The sequence below is a fragment of the Tamandua tetradactyla genome, chromosome 26, assembly GCF_023851605.1.
Source record: "Tamandua tetradactyla isolate mTamTet1 chromosome 26, mTamTet1.pri, whole genome shotgun sequence".
Taxonomy (NCBI): domain Eukaryota; kingdom Metazoa; phylum Chordata; class Mammalia; order Pilosa; family Myrmecophagidae; genus Tamandua; species Tamandua tetradactyla.
Window position 1 is genome coordinate 6,424,838 of NC_135352.1, and position 26,022 is coordinate 6,450,859.

Consider the following 26,022-nt stretch of genomic DNA (forward strand, 5'->3'; position numbering starts at 1 on the left):
GCGGAATAGCTGTGGTCAGCAGCTGCGTAGCCTGAGGACAAAACACCGCCTCTGATACCCAGGGTCAATTCCCTAAGAGAAGGGGCTGGATGCAGGAGATTCAAACTGTGGTTTAATTTTTTTTCTTCAATTGAAAATCAACTTTAGTACAGAATATCCTCCAGTAATAGTGCTTTAAACTGAGTGGCTAGTCAAATTCTAAACATAAGAACACTATGTAAGCCTATTCCCATTTTGGGGAAATGAGAAAGGCACAATATTGCAGGCTCATTTATCTCTGGCACACTTTGGACTATAAAGAAATCCCTCTGGAGTGTAGCTCATTGGCTCATTAGTTTTAATTCAATAGGTATTTATTAAGCATCTACTATGTGATAGCAATTGTGCCGGTACCAAGGGAAATAACAAAGGTGAATAAGACATGATCTCTATCATGAAGAGATTCCAGCCTCTCTTTCACCAGCTCTTTCTAATATGAAGCTGAAATATGACATTTTTAGTGTATAGAAATTGGAAGGAAATTTAGAGATAATTTCCTCAGAATTCATATATTGAAATCACCTTGAATATTAAGAGAATTGTACTTCATCCTCCAATCATGAAACTAGGTATAGTAACCCAAACATTTATATGATCCAGTGGAATTAATTAATAATACCTCTTATTCATTATAATATATTATTATTATTGATTAAATATATTGATATTATTGATAATAATATCACTTGCTATATTCACTGATAGTTGTTTAATAACTACAATAATAATAGCACTTACAACTCTGTGATTTTCCATGAAATAGGAAAACAAAAGCTCCATTTGAAGATGGCTATCATGTTTCATTGGATTTAGAATGCCAGAGGACTTAACTGTAGGTTACGCCCATTATGGAATCCTCAAAGTCAAAGGGATCTTAGGGGACGTCTGGCCCAACCTCTTAAATGTGCCAAAGAAGAGCTGATTCTCCCTTCTATCCCAAGAGGAAGCTGGGAACTTCTTCCTGCCAGGGGTTCTGTGCTTACACGACTCTGAAGGTATCTGGGCAGAACAGCTGATCCGCAGGGATCCAATGTTGAGGGTGGCCATGATGGTCTCTGTGTCCACCAGAGTCTGGCTGCTTGACGGCTTGGATGGGGAAGACAAGACAGCACACATTGAGCATTCCTCTATGTTGACTGCAAGTAGGTCTCCAGTAAAGAGTGCAGATCCCTAGTGAGAGGAAACGGGACGAAGGGGGGCAACGTTACCAGATGGAGGGATTTTGTATTACGCCTTGGGTGGTGGTTCTTTGTGGGGGATGTGGTTGGACCCAAAAGCTTCACTGGCTTGAATTTAAAATTTCATTTCCTGATATTGACCCCTTTGGGCTTATCAGTCATAAATACCCTAGTATGAAAAAGTTACATAAACTATTTCTTGGGAGTCAGTTTGGATGAGACAAAGGAGAGCTGGGTGGAAGGAGTATAAGTCCGTTTAGATGATTCAAGTGAGAGAAGAAAAGCTGAGTGAGGGTAACAGTTGGGGTGAATAAGTTCAGGAAAGAACTTATGGATCTATAGGGAAATTTTGCATCCTCATGATTTTGCTGGCGGTTGACCCTGCCTTTGCTTCCTGGATTAACTAACAAAGTGGCAGTTTCTTCTTTCCTTTGTGGAGAAATGGCATTAGAAATGGCCCCACCTTCAGGAAATTTAGAGTCTGATATTGGTAATTCCTGAGATTAGTAGAATCTGGTCATTTTCTTTTTTACCTTTCTATGGACTGAAGCAAAAACAGGGGATTAGGAGAGGCACAGGGAAGTTTACGGTGGCAAAAAAAAAAAAAGCACAAGATTTGACTGCTTCTTATGAGAGCTGTTTTTGAAGTTTGAAAAATATTGCCCACATATGGGCCTATTTCATGAGAAAGCAAATGCTGTGGTGCATTTCACAGAGCACATAATGGCCTTTTCATCCAGGGAAATGGTAGTATATAGACCTGTGAAGGTTCAGGGAAAATATAATTACAACTACAACACCACACTGCTCAAAAATGCAAGCCCAATTCCTTCTCTTCATCTATCAATGAGGGATCATCTGGGATTGTGTGTTCTAGCAGAAAAGTTGAGAAAGAGTGCAAATCTGACCAATGTTAGCTTCAGACTCAGAAATATGGCCAAGAAACTCTTATTTGTATAAAGGCCATAAAACATGGTGATTTGAGAATAAACTTGGGAGCCACACTGTCTGGATTTAAATCTTAGTTCTGCCACTTATTGGCTGTGTGATCTTGGGCAAGTTACTTTCTTCATGTTTAAATTTTTAATTTTTTAAATACCTACTCCACAGGGCTAATTTGAGAGTTAAATGAGTCAATATGTGCAAAATACTTAGAATAAGTTTCTGGTACACAGTGTGCACTATATAACAGTAAGCTCTCTTGATTGTAATTATCATTGCTAGTCATACAAGCACTGTTAGTGTTATTATCATTATAAATATTTGCTATCTCTTATGCCACACTTACAGGCAGGATGTATATCTGTGGAAAATTCCGGAGAAATCGCCATTCTCTCTGCAGGTAATCCAGAGATCCAATGAACACGATGTCCTTCAACTCCTTCAGGGTGTAATTGCTTGCTCTTAAGGGCATTACAAAATTCCGAAGTCCCATCAATGTAGACTGAGCATCTCCGAAGACACATGCTACAATGTGATTCCGAAACTCATGCTTTGCCTTGTCCGTTCGTTTCTAAGCATAAGCATGCCAGAACCAGGTTATTTTCAGAAACAAGATTGAGTTCCTCAAAGACGGCCCTTTCCCCTCATCCCAACTCTTCTAAGTACATTCATATTTGTCCCTTCATGAGGTTCCTAGGATTTTATAAACTGTTTACAAAAATGGAACTTGTACACAAGTGGAGGGTGTTTATAGCTTTTATCTTTTTATAGAGTTCCTTATTTCACCTTTTTTCCCTTAGTTTTCTGTTAGAGTGCAACAATTAAACTTCAGACCAACATCATTTCTCTGGGTCTGAAATCTTTCGACTAAATGGGGAAAATCTCTCTTGTTTTCCTTACATGCTTTTGGTCTTATATTTTGTGTAGAAAGTTTCAGTGAAAAATTTAGACAGTTTAAATTCCAATAACCTTAAGTCTTACAGTGAGCCCTGAATTTTAAATCAGGTTGGACAACATGTTGCAGTTTTCAGTGGGTTTTCATTCATTACTTTGAACCATATGAAATTGCCATTTTTGTGGGACACGAATGGATTGAATACTGGCAATTTCATATGGTTTACACTAAAGATATTGAACTGCTTCAATAGACTTTTTCTAGAATCAAGGAAACTCATCATGCAAAGTGCCAAAAGAAATTTCAAAGTTATAAAGATTTCATTTTATCCCCAACATTTGAAGGTCTCATACCAACTATTAGTAATATTGTCAATTGTAAACAGCTCCCCTACATTTCTAAGTTGAAAACAAAATAATATTCACGACATATATTTAGATTAGGTTTCTCCCACATTCATGGAGACTCATAAAAGCAATATTCTTGCAGGAAACTTATATTAAGCCTATGTCTGATTTCTTACAGGGAATGAGGGGGCCAATATCTCATCTTCTGATGCTGGGGTACAGTAGAATGAGAACTGAACTTGGAATCAGAGCATGCGGTTTTATGTTCTGGTTCTTTCACTTGTCAGATAAAGGACTTTGAAAAAAATTCTTAACACCTCTCTGACCCTTAATTTCTTTGTGATTAAAATGGTAAAAAAGAAGGAGTAGCAAAAGTTAATTTTTTTGTGGAGATATGTGGAAAGTGCACTTATTCAATAACTATTAATAACTATTAACAAAATCTGAATCTTATGACATTTCCTAACCTTCAAAGAAGACCTGGAAACTGGGAGAGAAGAGGGAAAATGTATTACAATACATTTCACGGATAAGTATGTTCTATGTTCTTGGCACACAAAGACATTTCAAATGAATATTTCATTGTTTCTTTTGTCAGTCCGTTGCTTTTGTCTAGGAAACATGGAGTGGATGAAATCTAATAGGACAGATGGAAAGATCTGCCTCCTAAACAATTAGTTTGTTGAATTAGCATACACTGAGAAATTCTTTCCAAGAAAAATCTCCCTGTGAGGGGAAATAAAGCTACTTGTCTGGACAGCCTTCCTAGAAAGTGATTTGAATCTTAACCAAATCTATTAAATAATTGTCTCTAGCTAATCTGATTAGTTTTAACTTGAATAATGAAACCTCTAACAGTATTTAATGTAACGTGCCTGAAGTCCAACAATTGCTCTTCTGAGTAGAACTAAACAATTAGGACAAGATACATGGCATAGTCCATTAGTGGGTACAGCTAAAGAGGCAATTCCTCCAAGAAACTGTGGCACAAAACAATTGAAAAGATTGTGGTTGGGGTGAGGGGAGGAGGTGGCAAGGGGAGGACATGCTGTTCAAAAGTAAATAAACCAACAGCAAAGGCTGCCCAGATTTCTCAATCTGGTGCATTTCTCCCATAAGGCTGCAAGTTTGAAAAAACGTAGAATTTTTAAAGCTAGAAGTCCTTCTGAAGACTCAGTTGGTCTTTTGAACTATATTCCACCATCAAGGATCATAAGGGAAATATCTATCATGGCAACTTGTCTGAGAGCATAATAAATATGGTCTAATAAAACATCTGCTATTTCTCTTCCTTGGTCTCTTGGATGCCTCAATCTACAACCAACTTCTCAACTTTTCCAAAGCTTTGCCTCTTACTGAAAACATGTTTGGCTTCCTGCTCAACGGATGTTTATTTTACTTAGCTTAGAACAAGACATATTTGCTAAAATGGTGAGTTTTAGCAACCCTAATAGTCTTTCAGTTGATATGACAGCTCTGACAACTTTGTGCTTCTGATCAAATGATTGATCATGCTTTTATGAAATTTGGAATATATTCTGTCAGGACACTGGCACTGAGCCACAAGGATGTAAGTGTTTATGTATGTGTGTGTGTTTAACAGAAAAAGTGAACTAAACTAAGTAGTCATAGATTGAAAAAAAAAAATAGAGGGACATGCAACATACAAGTAATCATTTTTATTAGTTAAAGTTAACTGCTACTGTTGGTAAGGTAGACCATTAGGATTATACTTGAGTTTCCAACTCTGGAAAATGAGAATAGATGGGATCCAGAAAGTCAGTATCAGAGCCTGGATTAAAATCAAAGTTTTTTTTTTTTTTTTTGTATGTTGTATGGTGGGGGCCACATCTCATTTTTTTCCCCATTTGACTATCCTGTTATTGTTGCACCATTTGTTGAATTATTTTTTTTGGAGGTGGGGCATGCACAGGCCAGGAATCAAACCCAGGTCTCCCACATGGCAGGTGAGAATACAACCACTGAACAACCCTCACACCCCTCAAGATCAAAGCCTTTTTACATTTTAGTTTCAGGCATTCAGTGGACTGAGCTGGTTGTCAGTCCTTGAGAAGACAGAGCTCAGGCAGTTATATCCACAATGATTCACTCAGGGTGCCTGGGGCAACCATCTAGGAGTCCTGGTGGTAAATACAAGTACAGCTAGTTTGAATTAAAAACCACTCTGGACAAACCCACACTTTGAAACCTATAAGTTAGGGTAATGCTTATTTACTTTAAAAAGGAAAGACTGCAAAGTTCTTATAAATAGTAGGTTTCCCTGGCGCATTTAAATTAATTAGATTTACTAGCAAAACAGCAGGGTTTCAGGAGAATGTTATTCTGAATAACTGAGTCAGCTAAACTGCTAATAGAGGAACAAGTAGCTGAAGGCACCTAATTGTTTTGACCTCAGCATATTACCTACAAAGTCCTTGTCAAATGTCACATGTTGCCCTGCGTATCATTCACAATTGACATGGCTGGTGAGGCATATGATTTCCTCCCAAACTTCATAATTCACAAAAGAGAAAGGGCAGGTGCCTATGACTGGGGGAAGGTCATCACTTACCCTAGGAGATGCTTTATTTTTCTTTTTGTGGTTTGATGCAAAATCACTTACCAGAATCACCTTTTCCAAAGAGATGGATTTGCACCAATGATACATGCCACTGCTATCGAGTTTGTCAGTCTCTTGTTCCTTCTCAGAGTGACTAGTCCTAAGTGGAGAGAACAAATGGTTAGTCTGAGAACATTTGGGGCTCCAGTGGGACAAGAACTTGAAACTCAGTAGAGCCCTGGGCCCAAAGTGGAGAATAACATACAGAGAATAACTGTGGGTCTGTGAGACTCCAGAACAAAAGGTTCATGACCAAAGGGCACAGTAGCTGTGTTCACCCCATATCACAGCTGAAGACACAGTGGGTACTTCAGACACAAACCACATCAGTCTCTCTCTCTTTTTTTTTTTTTTACCTAGATTAGTTGCTTGAGGGTAATTATGCTCTTAAATTTGTTACCATAATGAGGTCATTGTTGCTTGTGAAAAATCATGAAGATGCTTTGAGTACCTGTACATAGAATTTAAAAGGCTGTGAGAGATTGAATCCTGGAAGATACATCTTTCCTTAGGATATTTTCCTCACCTCGTCTTCCCATCTCTTTGCGAATGGGTGCTTGTTTAGTTTGCTAAACCTGCCAGAATGCAATATACAACAAATGGATTGGCTTTTATACATGGGGATTTATTTAAATTATAAGTTCACAGTTCTAAGGCCTTAAAGACATCCAAACTAATGCATTCATAGAAAGATACCTTGATTCTGAAGAAAGGCCAATGTCTGTCACATGGGAAGGCACATGGCTGGTGACTACTGATCCTTATTCCCTACTCTGCTGTTTCCAGCTTCTGATTCCAGCGGCTTCCACTCTAAGCATCTGTGGGCCCTCACTTAGCTGCTCTGGACAAAACTCTGGGTTCTATCTCTTAGTTTAACATCTTCCAGGGCTGGAGATTTCTTCTTTCCACGTTCTGGCTCTTTCTGTGAGTCCTTGCTTAGTACCCAGGCCTTTTCTGTCTCAGTCCCCTAATATCTGCATCTAAGCTTTCTCTAAAATGTTCCTCTCTTGTAAAAACTCCAGTAAACTAATCAAGGCCCACCTTGAATGGTCAGAGTCACATCTCCATCTAATCAAAAGGTCACACCCACAATTGGGTGTGTCACATCTCCATGGAAACAACCTACTCAAGCAGACTGTTTTAGTTTGCAAGCTGTCAGAATGTGATATATCAGAAATGGAATGGCTTTTAAGAAGAGGAAGTTATTAAGTTGCAAGTTTACATGTTCTAAGGCTGTGAAAATGTCCAAATTAAAGTAAGGCTATTAATCTAAGTCAATCTAAGACATCGAGGGAAAGACACTTGGTTCAAAAAGGCTGATGACATTCAGGATTTCTCTGTCAACTGGAAAGACACATGGTGAACATGGTGGTATCTGCTTTCTCTCCAGGCTTCTTGTTTCATGAAGCTTCCCCGGGGGTGTTTTCCTCCTTCATCTCCAAAGGTCTCTGGCTGCCTGGGCTCTCATGGCTCTTAAGCTTTTTCCAAAATGGTTCCCTCTTAAAGGGCTCCAGTAAGCAGCCTCACCTAGAATGGGTAGAGTCACATCTCCACGGAAACCATCTAATCAAAAGTTGCCAACCACAATTGGGTGGGTCACATCTCCACGGATAATCAAAAAGCTCCCACCCAGCAATATCGAATGAGGATTATAGGACATGGCTTTTCTGGGGTACACCACAGATGGAAACAGGTGCAAGACCCTACCCTACAATATTAGATCAGAATTAAAAGAACAGGCTACCCCTACAAGATTGGGTTAAGATTAAAAGAGCATGTTTTTTTCTGGGGTGCATAACAGTTGCAAACTAGCACAGTCCCTTTTGAAACATCCTTACTTATTAAATTTATTTTTACATCCTTTACAGCTTCCATCACTGGCCTGCATCTGTCTATACTTTGCACTAGTCTTGTTCTAAATCATGGCAAAGTCCTCCACTTGATCACCTCACACTGCAACTATGTACAATGCTTGCTAGATGATATATTTAATTGCTGAAAGAGTTAGACGCTCTTTTGAAAAATCCCTCTCACATTCTAAGAAATACATGTTTACTTGTTAGAAAACCCAAGAAACCCTTCTAGAATTACAGAGAGTTTAGGTTTGGAAAGGACCTAGACTACTCAGGAGAGTATAGGCTGAGCCTACAGAAACAACCTAAAATCCTGGTGGCTTAACATGGCACAGGTTATTTTTCACCCATCCTATATATTTTACTCAGGGGAGCAGGTGGTGGTGCTCCCACAGCCACTCAAAACTTAGGCTGGCAGAGGCTTTCCATTTTATGGCCATAGCACCTGTAAAATAAGTCTTTCTCAATCATCAAGGCAGGAGAAGAGAAAATCAAGGACAGCCTTTTTATTGCACTGGCCCTAAGTGGCATACATCATTTCTGCTCACATTTCATTGGGTAGCACATGGCTTCTGCTGAGTTTAAGGGGCTGGGGATCGTGGAAAGCAATGAAATATTTGATAAGCATTTCTGTCTCGGGCAAACTTTAAAGATTATCTCCCTCATTTTATAGGAAAAAAAAGCCAAAGAAATAACAAATTATGAAGTTGACACTTGAATATAATGCTGAGGTTATGATTACTGTTGCTTGCAGTATCCTGTCCTTTTTTCTTTCCTGAGCACACGGGCAGTTAGGTGGAGCCACACCCCTCAGTCTGTCCAGGGAAATTGAAGAAACCATGGCTGTACCAGTGGAAAGACCCTGTGTGGTTCCTCAGCCTGCTCCTGGGATGGGTAGCCTGAGTACAAGAGTGGCTACGTGGAGGAGCGCACCTTTGCCTCCGAGACCCATGGGGGACATGCATCATGAACAAGAAATGAACTTTGTTGTATTAAACTCAAAATTTCAGGGTTGTTACCATAGCATAAGCCCATCCTGTTCTGATCAACACACAATACTATTTCCAGAACGACATGTCCCATGGAATATTAGCAGCTGGAAGAGTCTTGAGAAAATGTTTTTTTTTGTAGCCAACTAAATAACTGTTGAAAAAAATGGCCCCCTTTGAGACTCACACAGCAGTTAAGCATATGAAAGGTTCTAAAATGCCTTACAATTTAAAAAATCCTTGAAAATTGAACAATCCAATATTTCCCAGACTTATTTGAGCACAAAACTTTTACTCCTTTTGACTTAAAATTATCTGTTACTATCCCATGAAATGCCTTTTGGGACGTACTGTCCTGTATCACACTTTAGCTTAGCCCCATTAATTGTGGCTCATGACAGTACTCCCCTGTGAGATTTTACCATACATCCTGGGAGAAATGCAAACCTATTGCTCTCTTGTGCTGACAGGTTAGGGGGGTCTCCTTAGTGAATTAGTATAGCATGTTGTTTAACATATGGCTGAAAAGCTCAGAATCCAACAGTAATGACAAACAGTTGTGCTCTCCTCAACGAGATTCGCTTCTAAAATGCTGTCCTAAATCATGATTCATCATTCAAAGAAACTTACTCAAACTTGATTGGAATGTCAGACCTAAACTAATGGCATACAGAGAGAACTTAGAGATACCAGGGTGGGGAAGTTGAGGCACTGGAGGAGGGGTTGGAAATGTAGAGAGAGTAATTGCTAATGAGACTGGCCAAGGCCAGGGGCATTTCTTTATTCTCCCTCCACTTAAGAACTACCCAGAAATTTGGTGGATTCTAACCATTCACCCAGCCAGAAGATGTTTCAATGTAAGCCACAAGGTCAGATTGACTAAAATAGTTACATTGTCCACTCAAATTAACACACCACTTGATGGTTTAAATAATCTTAAATCATGAACCCCAGCTCTGAGGACCCCAGAGGCTCTCTTAATGGCATGAGGCAGGACCATGGTGATGACTTTATGCCAAGCTTGTTAAAAGGCCTCCCCAGGGAACACACCTGATGGCTGAGTCTGGTTTTGATTTTTATCAGAATTTGGAGAACAGTCTATTTTACTTATTCATGGAACCCTCTCTACAAGTTGAGCTTCCTAGACACTGTCCTTTGTATTTCTCAATATATATAATGTATACATGTATATGTATGTGTATATATATTGCACATATCTATATTGCACCCAAGCTAGTGGTGGCTCTTTCGTGGATACCTTGAATGCAACCTGGAAATAGCTATTTAATCTTCAGAAATGTGGCCTCTTCCCTCAGGACCCATGTCTATGGCTCGTAGTGTCTTTTCTTCTGATCACTTTCTTCAGCTTTTTCTCACTTCCCTCCTTCTCCCCTCTTTCCCATAGTGATGAATCAAGAGTTCTTGGTTTGGTGATTAAACACTCTTTTGGCACATGGAAGTTGATCTTCTCACAAGCACATTTTAACTTGACTCAGAACAGCAAATCAATCACTGTATCATAATAAAAGCATGATGTATGTAACAAGCTGTCACAGACAGCATCTTTCTTCATCCTGATGTTATGGAAAATAGAAATGCCTTAGAGGAAACACCTGCTGAAGAACTGCAAACAAGAAAGGCTGGAGGAGACCTACTTCATCATAAAGGCATCCATCTGGTGTCCTTGCCAAAGCAAGACCTAATGCAATTTAGATATTCATCCCCTAAATAAAGCTCCCTTCTGCCATATGCTTTGCAAATGGCATGATCCATGCAGAAATATATCCTCCAAAAGAGACGAATAGATCACCTATGAAATGTTCAGCACTTGCAGTCTTAGAACTGGGCACCAAGGAATAGAGAAGAACGGCTGACTGTGTCGGAGAAAAAGGGATCCATGGGGCATCATTCATGACATTCAGATCAAAAGAGATGTCACAGCCTGACCACAGTGGGGGTCTCTTAAGAGAGGGTTCTGCAGTTGGGAGAGGCTGGTGAGAATTGAGGGGTTACTTATCTGGGACAATGCTCAGCAGGACAGATTAGGAATGAGGGTGAGGCTGACCATCTACTGGGTCACAAGATACACTTCCTACTGCCAAAGCAACAGTGCAGTACTTCTGCCTGGGAGACTCAAGGGAGGCATGGAACCTTGAATGTCCTCAGCCAGGTTTTTCCATCTTCCTTCTCCCTTTGGAAGTTGATAGGTAGAGCGTGCTGTGGGTGAGCACAGCTTTTGCAGCCAGTCTACTTATGGGTATACAGAGCAGCGCCTTTCTTTTCTAATGGCTATCTTTCTTCTAGCTGCTTTGATCTGCCTGAAGCCAATGCCTTCTGAAAAAGTGCTTGATCATGCCACAGCCAAGGAAGGCAGGCTTTCCTCTCTGCTCTCTGGAACTATTCTGCAAAAAATTTTTATTCTTCCACATGTATAGTAACTTATCCTGTATGAATACCAATACTTAATGGAAAATATAAGAAGGACCAATGTTGGTGCCTGATGAAAGTGAGACCTAACCGTGTAGGAAAAACCCTATTAAACACATGGAGCACATTTTGCAGTGCCAGGCCAAGAATTGTGGTTTCCAAGACCATAAGTAAATTGCTATATATATTTTATTTCAACTTAATGCCTTGACTCAGATTGCTCTTGATGATGAACTGCCAATTGATGAGATTGATTGCTGTTCATAGTATCTGTTAGAAAGCTCAAAAAGCACCTACATATCCTCTTTTCTTTTTGCAGGCATTATTTTTGGAAGTGTTAGGAAATCCTGGCCTTGGGTCCATTCCATTTGAAACCTCTTTAAAAACTCTGTTGGAGGCTTGAAAGTTTTTAGCAGAAGGATTTCTGGTCTTGATGCAGGAAAATACATTTTTCACTCAAGACTTGAGTTAAACAAAAACAAGATTCATAATGTCCTGGCAAAGGGAGGAAGACAAGTCTCCTGGCTGACTGTTGGGAAAGAGAGGAGAAAGTTGTCTGTGTGTCTAGATGTTTCAACATCTTTTTAGGTATGATCTTTGGAAAATCCATTGCAACTGTCTCTTAAAGGTAATTCCCACAATAAAATGCAGGAAAAACCCTCGGTCCCAGGATGCCTTGGTGCTGCTAACAATTCTGTATTTCAAAGACTAGCTGCCTTCCCTACAGTAACTTTAGAGATAGAATCAAGGCAACTCAGTCCATACTTGACCTGGAAATATTAATTTATCATCAATTCTGATGATCATTTTGTGTGTTCTGGGATAAAAACAATTACCTCAGGTTGATTTGGAATATGATGGCAGGTTATATAGTCAGTGCTTCTCTTTTCTATCTGGCTTCACAGTCCTTCGCTCGCTCTCCTTCTCTGTTTCTCAATCTTTCACACACAAACACACTCACAGGCATATATCCCAGACATATACTATAGCCAGATTTTAGAATATGAACCTAATCTTTAAGACCACATTATGATTTCATTTCTATAGGTTTCATTTGGTTGCCATGTACTCATTACAAGGCATTATTTTCACCTTGGAGGAAAATTTCAGGTCTAATCAAATGGATACTTTTTTACAGTCCACTTCCACCTGGGAACTGGTGTACAAGCAAGCTCTGAAACTTCCTGTGAGGTGGGGAATGTTCCGGATCAAGCAATCCAGCAACCCGTAGAAGAATCTCAGGAAGGCAAAGAGCACAGTTCACATTATCTGTTGGAAAAGGCTCTGTGATCACTTCCTTCATTCTCCCTCCCCCATGAGAAGGGAAAACATGTACCAGGCACAGCACATCCCCTGTTGGATGGATATCTTTTCTGATACTCATTTAGTGGGTAAAACTTGCCATGAAATCTCAGGAGACACAACATAGGGTGGCAGCAGCCTGACTATCTCCAAAGCACTATGTCCTCTTGCCTTCCATCTGGAAAAAAAACTTAGGAAACTATTTGGGTAGAAGGTAAATAATGAATCCATTGTCTTCAAGCTAGAGTCACCAAGCATCCTGGTTTGCCCAGGGCTGGCATTTCCCAGGACATGAGATTTTCAGTGCTAAGACTCATTACTCTACTGCCAGCATGGAAGCAGTTCTCCCTGCTAATTTAAAAAGCTCCTGGGGGTAGGGAAGAGGAAGGAATAAGTAATAACACACTTGAAACACTATGCTCAGAACCTTCCACACCACGGTGTTTGAAGATGAGTATTGCTGATGTTCAATAGAAAAAAGTATAGTTGGGTGGCCATAGCCCTGCACATTGGAAAATAACCAGCTTCTAGAAAATTACATTTTTCAACCTTGCTCCAATTCCTGGTATCTTGTGATCCTCTGCATATATAAAGTCTTCATAAAATCACTATGGAATTATAAACTTTAACAGTAAAGAGTGTACATATGATAAAAACCATCTGCAAATGATGTTTCAACAAGGAGATGTATTAAAATTCAAGATACCATTGTACTCACTGTAATTTTATTTCAGTCTACATAGGAGAATGTAAATGGCATTCTAAGGTAAACCAAATCAGAGCGTTCTATTGGCCTGTAAATGCTGCTTTACAGATGGTTTCTATTAAATCCATGTTTTCAATGTTTATGATCTAAAATCTTCACAAAGACATTTTCTACTCTCTTGCTTAGAAGTTAGACCTGAGGTCAGAATGCCCTCAGCCCGGGTGAAGGTGAGAATAGGAACGTATTTCTATTAGATAAACCTGCATCGGAGCTGACATTTGAGCATCTCCCTGCTAAGCCTCGCTTTATTTGTGATGAGTAGAAACTGACAGCTTTTCTGCAGCGAATTTTTCTAAGAAAACGTGGATGAAGGCATCTCAGAATGTAAATTGTTACCAGACAGAAGATCAAGGGGAAAGATAAAAAAAGACAGTTCCCCTCTATGTCACCCTTTCTCAGACGATGACCCATTTAGTCCCTTTATATGTTATGGGTATTTCATTTGGGATTTCCTACAATGTGAATACAAATGCAACATGAGCCAGAGGAGACTTTTACAAAGACCAAAGCTGTGCACTGAGCAGAAGAGTCCATAGCTTGAGGCAGTATCAAATCTCAGAGAAACAGTCTTCTCAGCCAATCTTTTCAGCAGATCACTTACTTGAGGTTGTATTTTTAGGTTCTCTTTCTGACACCTGTCCCCCCCACTCCCTCCCCACACACTTGCAACACTTTCTAAATATCAAAATGTCAACGTAAACAACCAGCTTGGCCCAAGTGAAAGTGAAAGTGTTTTTTATCCCCATAGACAGTTGTGAGAAACAGTCTTTCTGTCCAACAGATGATTAAATCAGTTATTCCGGTGCTCTAAATTCTAAAACACATAACTGAACAAATGAAAATTTCAGGAAAATGGCTTTTTTTTTCCTTTTGCTTCTTTGATGATGTAGAGAGGTGTGAAATAGGAGCATGAAATAACTGAAAACTACCTCACTTTTCATTGTATTGATGCATTTCCCAAGGTTTTAAGGGATTGAGCCTGGGTCAGAGATTAATATAACATAAATACTTTCCTTATGCAGTGAGGTGAGAGGCTTGGCTTGGACAATTATTAGCAATAATATCTTCCCCAAAGATTTCAGGACTGGGAAAAAATAGCACCCATCAAAATGTAAAAGGTGTGTGTATGCGTGTGTGGGTGGGTGGGGGTTCAAATGAGAAAGTATAAGCTCTGCAGAGGAAATGAAAATAATTCCAAGGTGTATGGATATGACTGCATTTTTCCCCCTAGAAATAGAAAGTTCTTTGTGAAGTCTTCTTATCCACTGTCCTTAGTTTCTCTGAAATCCCTGTAAATGAATATCTAGATGGAAACAATTAGTGCTCTGATGATTTCAGATTTGGGGGAATATTTGAAACACCTAATGATGTGCTGAGGGCTACAGGCTTTTAGAATTCCCTCCCATCTGGAAGCTATTACTGGAAGGAAGCCTGTTCAAGAAGGTCTCCTGAGTGTTGTTTTCCTTAGCCCCGGTGACCTGTCATGAAGTGGTGGAGATAATGAAGCCGGAGGCCCTTTGGGACCACTCATGGCAAAATGCCCCTGCCCTCCTATGTGTTCCATGGTGCCTATTTTTAAAAAGTGGTGTGCCTTGATTAAAAGTGAAAAGTTAGAATTAGGGATCTCTAGACGGAGGGAATAGGTTATCATTAGTATTCTTTAGCAAGAAGAATAGTGTAAGTTGGGTTTTATTAAGGATGAAAGTAAGGGCAAAGATTTTAAGTAGAAGAGGAGTCACAGGGTGGGGTCACCTTAATAAGGTCAGGTGATCAGGAACTCTTTCACCTAGATGCTCCATATGCCTTAGCTTTTCTCATTATAATGAATCAGAACAAAGCGGACAAAGAAGTAGACTATTTTCCTTGCTCTGTTCACTTCTAGTTTGGAGTTAAGTTCCTGTGGCTCATCAGGTCCTCTAACGTTCCATACATATGATCATAGAGGTGGCATTCATCTCTGGTTTCCTTGAAACTGGGGCTTATTGCATGAAGAAAACATCTGGTTGTCCACCTCTTCCTCCTCCTACTTAATCTCCAGGGGGAAGTTAAGGCACCATTTATTTCCTTTCCAGTGTTGTTTACTTAGTTATAGACATTTAGATGAGGGGGTGAGGAGAGAGAGAGAAAGAAAGAGAGAGAGAGAGAGAGAGAGAGAGAGAGAGAGAGAGAGAGAGAGAGAGAGAGAGAGAGAGAGAGAGAGAGAGGGAGAGAGAGAGAGAGACAGATAGGCAAACTCTGCTGGGACATTTCCTATAATTTAAAAATCACACCCAAAACATATATAACTTTTAGAATTCATCATGCCTACTGATGACTGGGTTTTAACTTGGGTCTTTCTTGCTACGTCTCACAGCAGAGACAAGGCCACCTGGTGGTCCACCACTAGCCATCCAGCAGGTAGAAGTGCATGCATAGTCTTCCTCACTGCCCTTGTGAACCAAGTGGGAGAGACAAAATAGTGCATCGTCAAAGTCTGGAGCCCAGCACCTCTGACCATTATAGATTAGAATAGACTGACACCTGTATAGCTTATCTTAATATAAAATAAATATTAGTTTCCGGTGATCAAGTCCTTGATTATTTCTCAAGTAAAATGCTTTCCTATCATCCCTGTCTGTTCCATATCAAAATCTCCATGGAGATAGATGCCCAGTTTTGTCAGAGCTCTCTGTACTCTGTGAAAGAATAAAGAACTTGCATGTTTTGTGAAATTTTCCCCCGCCTTCTTCCATTTGACTATTATAGAGCAACCGACCTCTTTCATTCAAGATTTTAGGGCACAGTCTAAAAGTAACCACAACAAATTCCAGATTTTTTAACGATAATCTTATTCTACTCTTTGATTCCCTTGTCTTCTGTAGTATTATAATTTTGGTCCCACTGGAAAATTGAAGTTATATAATCACAGAGTCAATTTCTGTTTGTGTGGGCACTCTTTATCCACTCCTGCTATTCTTAGCTCTCCAATGCCTCTTCATACTAAAACTTTTAGTACTAGTCTGGGACATGATCACTGTCTTTTTAAAATTATTATAAAGCATATCTTTATATATTATTTCCAGATATCTGATATTGGTCAACTAACCCTAGAACAGGGTCTATAATTTCTCTATGAGGGACAGATATTTACCAATATTTAAGATTTGTGGGATAGGAGTTACAATTGAGGATATTATGTAGGTACTTAGAATAGCAAGAAAGAAAATACATTTTTCACAAATTTTTATTTTTGACTCAAAATATGTATAATAATATCATGCATTTTTTATAATACAGGTTTACTAATGAGAACGACAACTATTTTTAGGGGATAGAATTTTGCTTCTTTAGCATTCAAGTTTAGGGTTCTTTATCAGCAAAATCAATTTCAAATGTTTGTATGTTAATGCTGACCTGCAATGGTATTTAACATACAACATCTTTGGAAATACCTTTACACACAGGTAGACACTGCCAAATACTGACAGCACTCCATGAGCATATGATTCTAAGTATGGATATTTATCCCTTAGAAGGGATTTATAGAATTCTAATAGATTATTTTCTTGATATTTGCCATTGAAAGTGTGCCATTCAATTGTTGATTAACCACTTTTAACGTAAGGTTATGTGGAAGCTCCCCAACTGCACAATTAAATGGATTTTGAAATACAGAAATTTCCTTCACACTTGCATCAAGGTTCAAATAAATGCTGCTAAAACTGTAGTTTGAGCTCAGAAAATACATATACTTATATCAACTCAAATTTGTATGGAAATGGAGATCTCACTTACTGTTTATCCTTTGACAGCACCAGAAGTGTATACAGAAGCATGACATTGTATTTTAGTCTCATAATATTAATTGTCCCTGTAATGACTTCACAGTAGAGTAAATTTTACATATAAGCATGGTTTTGCCTTTTAATTTTATGTTGAATTCATTAAGAGAAATTATCCAACCTGCAGTAGAAGCTAAATTTTGAAGGCATTCAGTGTTCAGTAATAATGGTTGAATTTCTTCTCATTCAGAAAAATTTCAATCTTGACCTTGAGCTCAAAAAAAAAGTCAATAAAATTTTACCACTGCTAAGCTCTCAAACTTCTATGTGGCAGGGCAAGTCAGGATATTCAGCTTCTATTTCTGATAGAAATTCATAGAACTAAAAAAGGGGAAGTCCACAAGCTCAAATGAAGTGTTCTATTGACACTGCTCGTTCAATAACTCATCATAGATTAGAATATTTTCCACAAAGTTCCTGCTGATGAGTCACACAATAATCTTGAACAACCATAGTCTCTAAGCATCTTACATTCCAAATACTTCGCAAATTTTCCAAGTAGTCCTTTTTTTTCTTCTCCATACATATTTTTAAAACCATCAGTTGTAATGCTTCTTAGAAGATTCCACTTCAGAATCTATTGGATTAGTGTTTTCTCAAATTCTTTGAGTATATTCTCATCTGTAGTTGTTCTATACAGACTACTTATAGAGATGGATTATTCTGTCACTCCAAACTCAGCATTGACGTCTCGAGAAAATAACAACTGAGCAGAATTAGTAACATCTGTTGACTCGTTAAGAGCCAATAGAGACCACTCAAAATCATTTACTTTGTTTTTTAATTGACTATTGATAGTGCTCCCAATATCCTCAAGTCTTCAATTTTTCATTGAAAGGATACTAGTATTAAACAATTTTGTTTTCCTCTAGGCACATTTCTTTAGCTGCTGCAAACACAATTTAATAAACTCCCCATTAGGCAATGGCTTTCTTTGCTTGGCTAACAAACGAGCCACTCAGAAAAATATACTTTGGTTGCAAGTTCTGCTGTTATGAGAGATCCTTTTTAAAATTTTCTAATTTTTACGGCCATTGCTTGCCTGTGACAAATGCTTAGTCTGATAATGTTAATGTATATTGCATTCTTTTAGCACAGCTATACTGTCATGGCTAAATAAATACAAAGCTTTACCATTGCAAGCCATATGAAAATAGAGGGTGGGCTGGATTTGGCCTGTGGACCATAGTTTTATTAGTTTTATCTAATACACAGTCAAGAATCTGACACCATTATACAACAACATTTGTGCAGTCCTAGTATGTATCACAAAATTCTCTTGGCATTTATTAATGGTACATTTTTGTACACATCTTATATAATTTAAAACATTTGATTTTCTGATGTCAAATTAAATGTGGAAAATTATAGTTGAAGAGAGGAGTTACTGGAAAGAGACAGTCTTACATCAGCTTGACGGGGGCTCTCGAGTAGTTCTGTACTTCCAGAATGACAGAGAAAGGACTTCTGGTATTCCAGTCTTCTGGAAAAGTGAAGTGGACACTGGAAAAAGCTTTGAAAGTAAACTTTTTCAGAGTTCTAAAATCTAACCAGAGGATTACAATGATCCAAAGAGAATTTATGCAAGAAAAATAGCAGAAATTTGGTAAGAATAGTAAGCTTTTTGGCATTTCAGCTTATCCTATTTCCATCCCTTTCTGCCTAGTGCTGCATGGCCTTCAAAACTAACAACCTTGCAATCAGAGTAGCTGTGAGAACCAGCAGCTTAGCAAACAGTAGAGGGGACAACAGAACAGATTTCCTGTTATTCCAAAAGCTCTACTCACAGAAAATTGTCATTATTTGACCTGTTATCCCAAAAGCTCTACTCACAGACTTACACTACAAGAAATACTAAAGGGAGTTGATCAGACTGAAATGAAAGGACAGCAAACAATAACTCAAGTCCACATGAAAAATAAAGAGCAATACTAGGAAGTTGGAAACTTCCTAGAAACACTTTTTTTCCAAGGCTTTTCTTTATTTGACTTGCTCAAAGCTTTTTCAGTGTGAACAGCTTTTTCCCTTGGGGTGTTTGTCAAAAATGACCAGCAACAATTGTTTAAAATTGAAGATAGCTGTGGCAGGTATAACAGTTGTGGAAAGCAAGAGACTGACTACAAACCTTAAAAGGAAAAATTAGAGAATGAGAGGTCTATAGGGGATTTTGAAAACCTTTAATAAATTCCTTCTAGCAATCTAAAACCACTACTAAAACCCACGTGCATTTTCAGGGCTGACTGCATAACAAAGAAAGAACTGAGGTATGCTGAATCTCTTATCTCTGGCTTACCTGGAGACTCTACACAAGGAAGAAGGAAGGGAAGGATAAGGCAGAGCTATAAACTGGTAGAGTGTTGAAATTATTTCACAACACACACAAAGAACCCCATGGAAAGGCAGAGAACTTATTGGTTCAAGATATTTAAGGAAATCTCTGTGCAATCACCACCTTACACCAGAGCAGAGCAGGCAGAGAACTCTTTGGCAATGCAAAACAAAGAATACACACTTTAGAAATCAATTCAGTAAAGTCATTTAAAAAAAGCAGCAGAACTACAACAACAAAAATTAACAATAACAGCAAGCCCTGGGGCAAGGAAGGGAGCAGATTTCCAGAGTGGCCATATTGTATAATTAAAGATTTCTCATTTTCAACAAAAAGTTATGAGACATGTAAAGAAACAAGAAAGTACGATCCATACACAATGGAAAAATTGGTCAATAAAAACTGTCCCAGAGGAAGAATAGCCATTAGAATTACTAGACAAAGATATTAAATCAGATACTGTGAATATATTTAAAAAACTAAGGGAAAGCATATATAAAGAACTAAAAAAAGAAAATTGTGAGACCATTTCACAAAATGAAAAAATATCAATAAAGAGACAATATAATAAAACTAAATGAAAATCCTGGAGTTGAAAAGCACAGCTGAAATGAAAAATTCACTAGAAAGGCTCAACAGCAGATTTGAACTGACAGAAGTAAAAAGCAAAACAAAACAAAAAACTGGCAAATTTGACCATACATCAATGGAGAACATTCAATCAAAGAAATAGAAAGGAAAAAGAATGACAAAAAATGAACAGATGCTCAGAGATGATCGAGTGTACCAACATATGAAAATGGGAGTCCCAAAAAGACAGTAGGAGCCCTAATATATAATGAGATGCATTTTGCTTGCTGATTTCAAGATTCCCTATTTGTATTTGGCATTCAACAGTTTTATTATGCTGTATTTAGTTGTGAATCCCTTTGAGGTGATCCTACTTGGAGTTGTTGAGCTTTTGAAATATGTAGATTAAGGTTTTTACTAAATTTTAAAATTTGGAAAATCTCCCTTTTCAATATTTCTGGGACTCCCAGATGTGTCACTTACAGACTTACACTACAAGAAATACTAAAGGGAATTGATCAGACTGAAATGAAAGGACAGCAAACAATAACTCAAGTCCACATGAAAAATAAAGAGCAACACTAAACACAATTACAGAGGTAAATATAAAATACAGTTTAAATGTATTTTTGTTTCTAATTCTAGGCTTCTCTTATTTATAAGTCAAATATAAGAAGTAATAATTATAAAACTATGTTGATGGATTTATAATATGTAAAGATGCAATTTGTACTACATTAATACCACAAAGGAGTGAGGATGCAACGGAGCTATATAGAATCAAAGTATTTATATGCTGTTGAAAATAAGATGCTCTTAAACCAACTATATTCTTATAAGTTAAATGTTAATTATAATATATAGGAAAGAAAATAACATTCAAATAGAGAAATAAATGACAAAAGATTGAAACAGTACACTAGAAAATATTGATTTAACAGAAAAGAAGGCAGTAAAGGAGGGATGGATAAACAAAAAGATGAGATATATAGAAAATAAAACAGAAAAATGGCAGACTTAAAATAGATAATTAGAAATAATTACATTGCATAGAAATGGATTACACTCTAATCAAAAGGCAGAGATTGGAAGATGGTTACAAACAAATCATGTTTGCAGTTCAGATTCAAAGACACAAATAGGTTGAAAGTAAAAGGAAGGAAAATTATATACTGTGCAAAGAACAATTAAAGTAGAAATGAAGTGATGATGCCAAAAACAGACAAAACATGCATCAAAACCAAATTATTCCTAGAGACAAGAATGGCATTTTATAATTATAAAAAGGTCAGTCTTTCAGGAAGATATATGTAAACATCTATGCACCAAACAACACAGCCCCAAATAAGAGACCATATTGATAGAAGTGAAGGAAGCAATTGACAATTTAATAACAACAGTTTGATACTTCAAAACTCCAATTTCAATAATGGATAAAACAACCAGACAGAAGATCAACAAGAAAATAAAAGACTTGAAAGCACTATAAACCGAACCTAACAAAGAACTTTAGACTACCTCTTTCCCAAACAGCAGAAAACACATTCATCTCAAGTACAATGGAACATTGTCAAGAATAGAATATAAACTTAGCCATAAAAAAGCCTCAATCTTAAAAGTTTGTTCTCTGGGCACAACCAACAACCGAAGGAAATTTGGGAAATTCGTAATACATAGAAACTAAATAATGTGTTCTAAAGAACCAATGGGCCAAAGAAGAAAATTTAAGAGAATTTAGAAAATTCAAGGAGATTAATGAAAATAAATATACAACAGATGAAAGCCTATGTGATGTGGGCAGCAGTGGTGGTGGTGGAGGAACTACTGGAGAAGACACTGGAACAGGAAGCGCTACGATTCAGTTCTCCCAACAAAACAGCTACAAATGGGCAGGAAAGGTCTGAAACAATCATTTTGAAGCTCCAGAGGCTAGAGAAACAATGTACAGCAATATCCAGTCTAGAGCAGAAGGAAGAGGATGATCAATTATGGTGCTAAAATGCAAATGCATAGAAAACAATTGTAATTCTATGTTTTTGGAAATACAATATACAAAAATACAAGTGTAAGAAGTACAAAAAATGATAGGGGGCCAAGGGGTATAGGAAAAGTATATGTGCATACTAATGAAGTTAAATTGGTATCAAATAAAATATGATTGTTATATATTTAAGATGTTAAATTTTAACTGCATGGTAGTCATAAAGGCAAATAGATGAAAAATATATATATCCAGATTGAAGTGAGAAGACACTCAACAAAGAACAACACAAAAAAAGAAAAAAATAGAAAATTAGGGACAAAAATGTTATATGAGATTTACAAAGTACGAAGATTTATGAAGTAGAAAAACAGCAGAAGTGATTTTAAATATAAATGAATTAAAATCTCCAATCAAAAGGCAGTGAATGGCAGAATGTATAAAGAAGCATGACCTAACAATATGCTGTCTGCAAGACACTCACCTCAAAGTCAAAGATACAAGAAGGTTGATTGTGAAAGGATGGAAAAGGCATACTGCGCAAGTGTTAACCAAAAGAGAGCTGGCATGGCTATACTAATGTCAGATAAAATAGACCTTAGGTCAAAAACAGTTATAACTTTGGGTATCTGTGTGGTACCTGAGACTCAGAGCTCTACTGCAACTGTTTAAAAAGATGAAAAAGAAATCCAAATTCAGATGGAGATATGAATGAAGCAGATCTGGTTAGAACTAAGGTAAAACAGACTAAAGATTTAAGGATGATATTGACTGTGCTTTAAAACTTGAACTTCTGTGTGAGACTTAAAGGAAATGATGCTTATTTCATGCAAAATTTATATTTTTGGTAGTACACTATTTAATTTTGATTTTATGGTCAGTTTATTTGAACTGCGTAATTACATAGAGCCTTGGATATGGAATGAGATCTTGTGGTTTGTACAGGTTACTATGATTCCCTGATATATCCCAGAGCAATTTGGGTAGTCAATAAAAAAGTGTTTGCAAAGCCCCTTTGAAAGACTGGTGAAAAAATGTGGAAATATTAAACTTGCCCACCTGGAGAATTCCTGATATTTTTGCAAGCATTGGGGACTACCAATTTAATAGGCTGAGCCCTCAATCTTGGTGCTTGCCCTTATGAAACTTATTTCTGCAAAGGAGAAGCTACACCTAGTCACAATTATGCCTAAGAGTCATCCCCATAGAACCTTTTTATTCACTCAAATTTGGCCTTTCTTTCTAAGCCAATTCTGCAGGTAAACTCACTGCCCTGCCACCCCCCCCCCCCCCCAGGTAGTATACTACTCCCAGGTGTGTAAATTTCCCTGGCAACATGGGACATGACTCACCGTGATAAGTCCAGACTCAGCATTATGGGACTGAGAAACCCTTCTTGACCAAAAAGGGAAAGAGAAATGAAACAAAATTAAGTTTCAGTGGCTGATTTCAAATAGATTTGAGAGGTCATTCTGGAGGCTATTCTTATGCATTATATAGATACACATTTTTAGCTTTTAGTGTATTAGAATAGCTAGAGGGAAATGCCTGAAATTGTTGAGCTGTAATCCAGTAATCTTGATTCTTGAAAGTGACTGTATAACTATATAGTTTTTACATTGTGACTATGTGATTGTGAAAACACTATAGCTGAAACTCCCTTTATCCTGTGTATGGACAGATAGGTAAAAAAAAAAATAAGGACAAAAATAAGTAAATAATAAATAAATATGGTATGTTTTGGGTGTTATTTTAATTTTTATTCCTATTTTTATTTTTTTGAATAACAAGAATGTTTAAAAACTGATTGTGGTAATGAATGTACTTCTATACAATGATACTGTGAATCACTGCACACTTAGGATGAGTATAATATGATATACAAATATATATAAATAAAATTGCATAAAAACTGTTATGTGGGATAAAGATGGTCATTCTATACTGATAAAAGGGGACAATTCAACAGGATTATGTAGCAACTACAAATATGTATGTAACTAACAGGAGAGCCACAAATATATGAAGTAAATACTGAGAGATTTGAAGGAAGAAGTTGATGGCTCTAAATAAAGTAGGAGATTTTAATACACTACTCTCAATAGCAGATAATACATCAAGTATGAAGATCAATAAGGAAATACATAATTTCAATGATGCACTAAACCACCTATATCTAGTAGGTACACTGCACTCAACAAAAACATAATACACATTCTTCTTCAAAGCACATGGATCATTTTTCAGGATCGACCATATGTTGGGTCATAAACAAATCTCGATACATTAAAAATATTGAAATCATATAATGCATATTCTTTGACAATGGAATGCAGCTAGAAATCAATAACAGGGAGAAAGGGAAAACTCACAAATATGTGGAAATTAAATAACATACTCTTAAGCAATGGATAAGGAGGAAGTCAGAAGTGAAATTAGGAAATATCTTAAGATAGATGAAAATGAAACTACAACACACCCAAACTATGAAATATAGCAAAGGCAGTGCTGGGAAGGAAATTTATAGCTTTAAATACTTACATTAAAAAAAGAAATATTTCAAATCAGATACTTAACTTCAAAACTGAAAGAACTGGAAAACAAAGAGAAAACTAAATGCAATGTGAGCAGAAGGAAGGAAATAACAAAGATTATATCAGAGATAAATGAAATAGAAAACAAAAAAATAGAGAAAATCAGCAAACGCAAAAGTTGGTTCTTTAAAAAGATCAATAAAATCGACAAACTCTTAGCTAGACTGATGAAAAAAGAGATAATACAAATAACGAAAATCATAAATGAAAAGGGTAACGTTATTACCAACCTGCTGAAATAAAAACGATTATAAGAGGATACTATGAACAACTCTGTGCCAATACATAAGATAACCTAGATGAAATGGACAAATTCTTAGAAACACCTAAACTACCTACATTGACTCAAGAAGAAATAGAAAATCTCAACAAACCATTTACTAGTGAAGAGATTAAATCAATAATCAAAAACTTCCCAACAAAGAAAGTACAGTAAAAGACGGCTTCATGGGGGAATTCTGTCAAACATTTCAAAGACATAACTCCAGTTCTGTTGAAAATCTTCCAGAAAATTGAAGAGGGAGGAGCACTCAAACTCATTCTACAAAGCCAATATCACCCTCATACCAAGGCCAGATAAAGATACCACAAAAAAAGAAAACTACAGACCAATACTTCTTTTGTATATAGATATATAAATCCTCAAGAAAATACTAGTAAACTGAATCCAACAGCACATTAAAAGAATTTTGCATCATGATTGCTCTTGTTTGCAAGTTGCCAGAATGCAATATATCAGAAACAGAATGGCTTTTAAAGACGGGAATTTATTAAATTGCAAGTTTACATTTCTAAGGCTGTGGAAATGCCCAGATTAAGGCAAGGCTATGAAAATATCCAATCTGAAGCATCCAGGGAAAGATACCTTGGTTCAAGAAGGCTGATTACATTCAGGCTTTCTCTCTCAGCTGGGAAGGCACATAGCAAGATCTACTAGCTTTCTTTTGAATGGGTTTCCTGGGGCTCTGTCCATTCTGTTGGCTCTGTTTGTTCTGGTGGCTCTTGTGGCTCTAAAGGTTTTCTCAAAATGGCCCCTTCTTAAAGGGCTGCAGTAAGCAACCCCGCCTTGAATAGGTGGAGACACATTTCCATGGAAACAAAACAGACACCACCCAGCAATACTGAATGAGGATTAAAGACATGGCTTTTCTGGGGTGCATAACAGATTCAAACCAGCACAATTATCAAGTGGGATTTATCACTGGCATGCAAGGTTGGTTCAACATGAAAGTCAATGTAATATACCACATTAGTGAATTGAAGGGAAAAAATCATACAATAATTTCAATTAATGTAGAAAAGAATGTGACAAAATACAACATCCTTACTTGATAACAATGCTTAGAGCACTAGGAATAGAAGGAAACTT

The 26,022-nt window shown here is 37.3% G+C and overlaps 1 protein-coding gene across 5 annotated transcripts in view; it reads right to left on the reverse strand.

Moving 5' to 3' along the window:
• KCNU1 (potassium calcium-activated channel subfamily U member 1) overlaps nt 1–26,022 on the reverse strand; it is a 163,577-nt gene that overhangs the window by 24,107 nt on the left and 113,448 nt on the right. For 4 of the 5 annotated variants that reach the window (XR_013169158.1, XM_077144622.1, XM_077144621.1 and 1 more), the window contains exons 20-22: nt 6,025–6,121; nt 2,506–2,730; nt 1,023–1,209 (exon numbers count right to left, since the gene is read on the reverse strand). Coding sequence is in view for 4 of the 5 variants with exons in the window: in XM_077144622.1 (XP_077000737.1) it covers nt 1,023–1,209; nt 2,506–2,730; nt 6,025–6,121 (509 nt within the window). In the remaining variant the exon portion in view is untranslated. The remainder of the gene's footprint in view (nt 1–1,022; nt 1,210–2,505; nt 2,731–6,024; nt 6,122–26,022) is intronic. The other variant, XM_077144620.1, reaches the window with a different exon arrangement.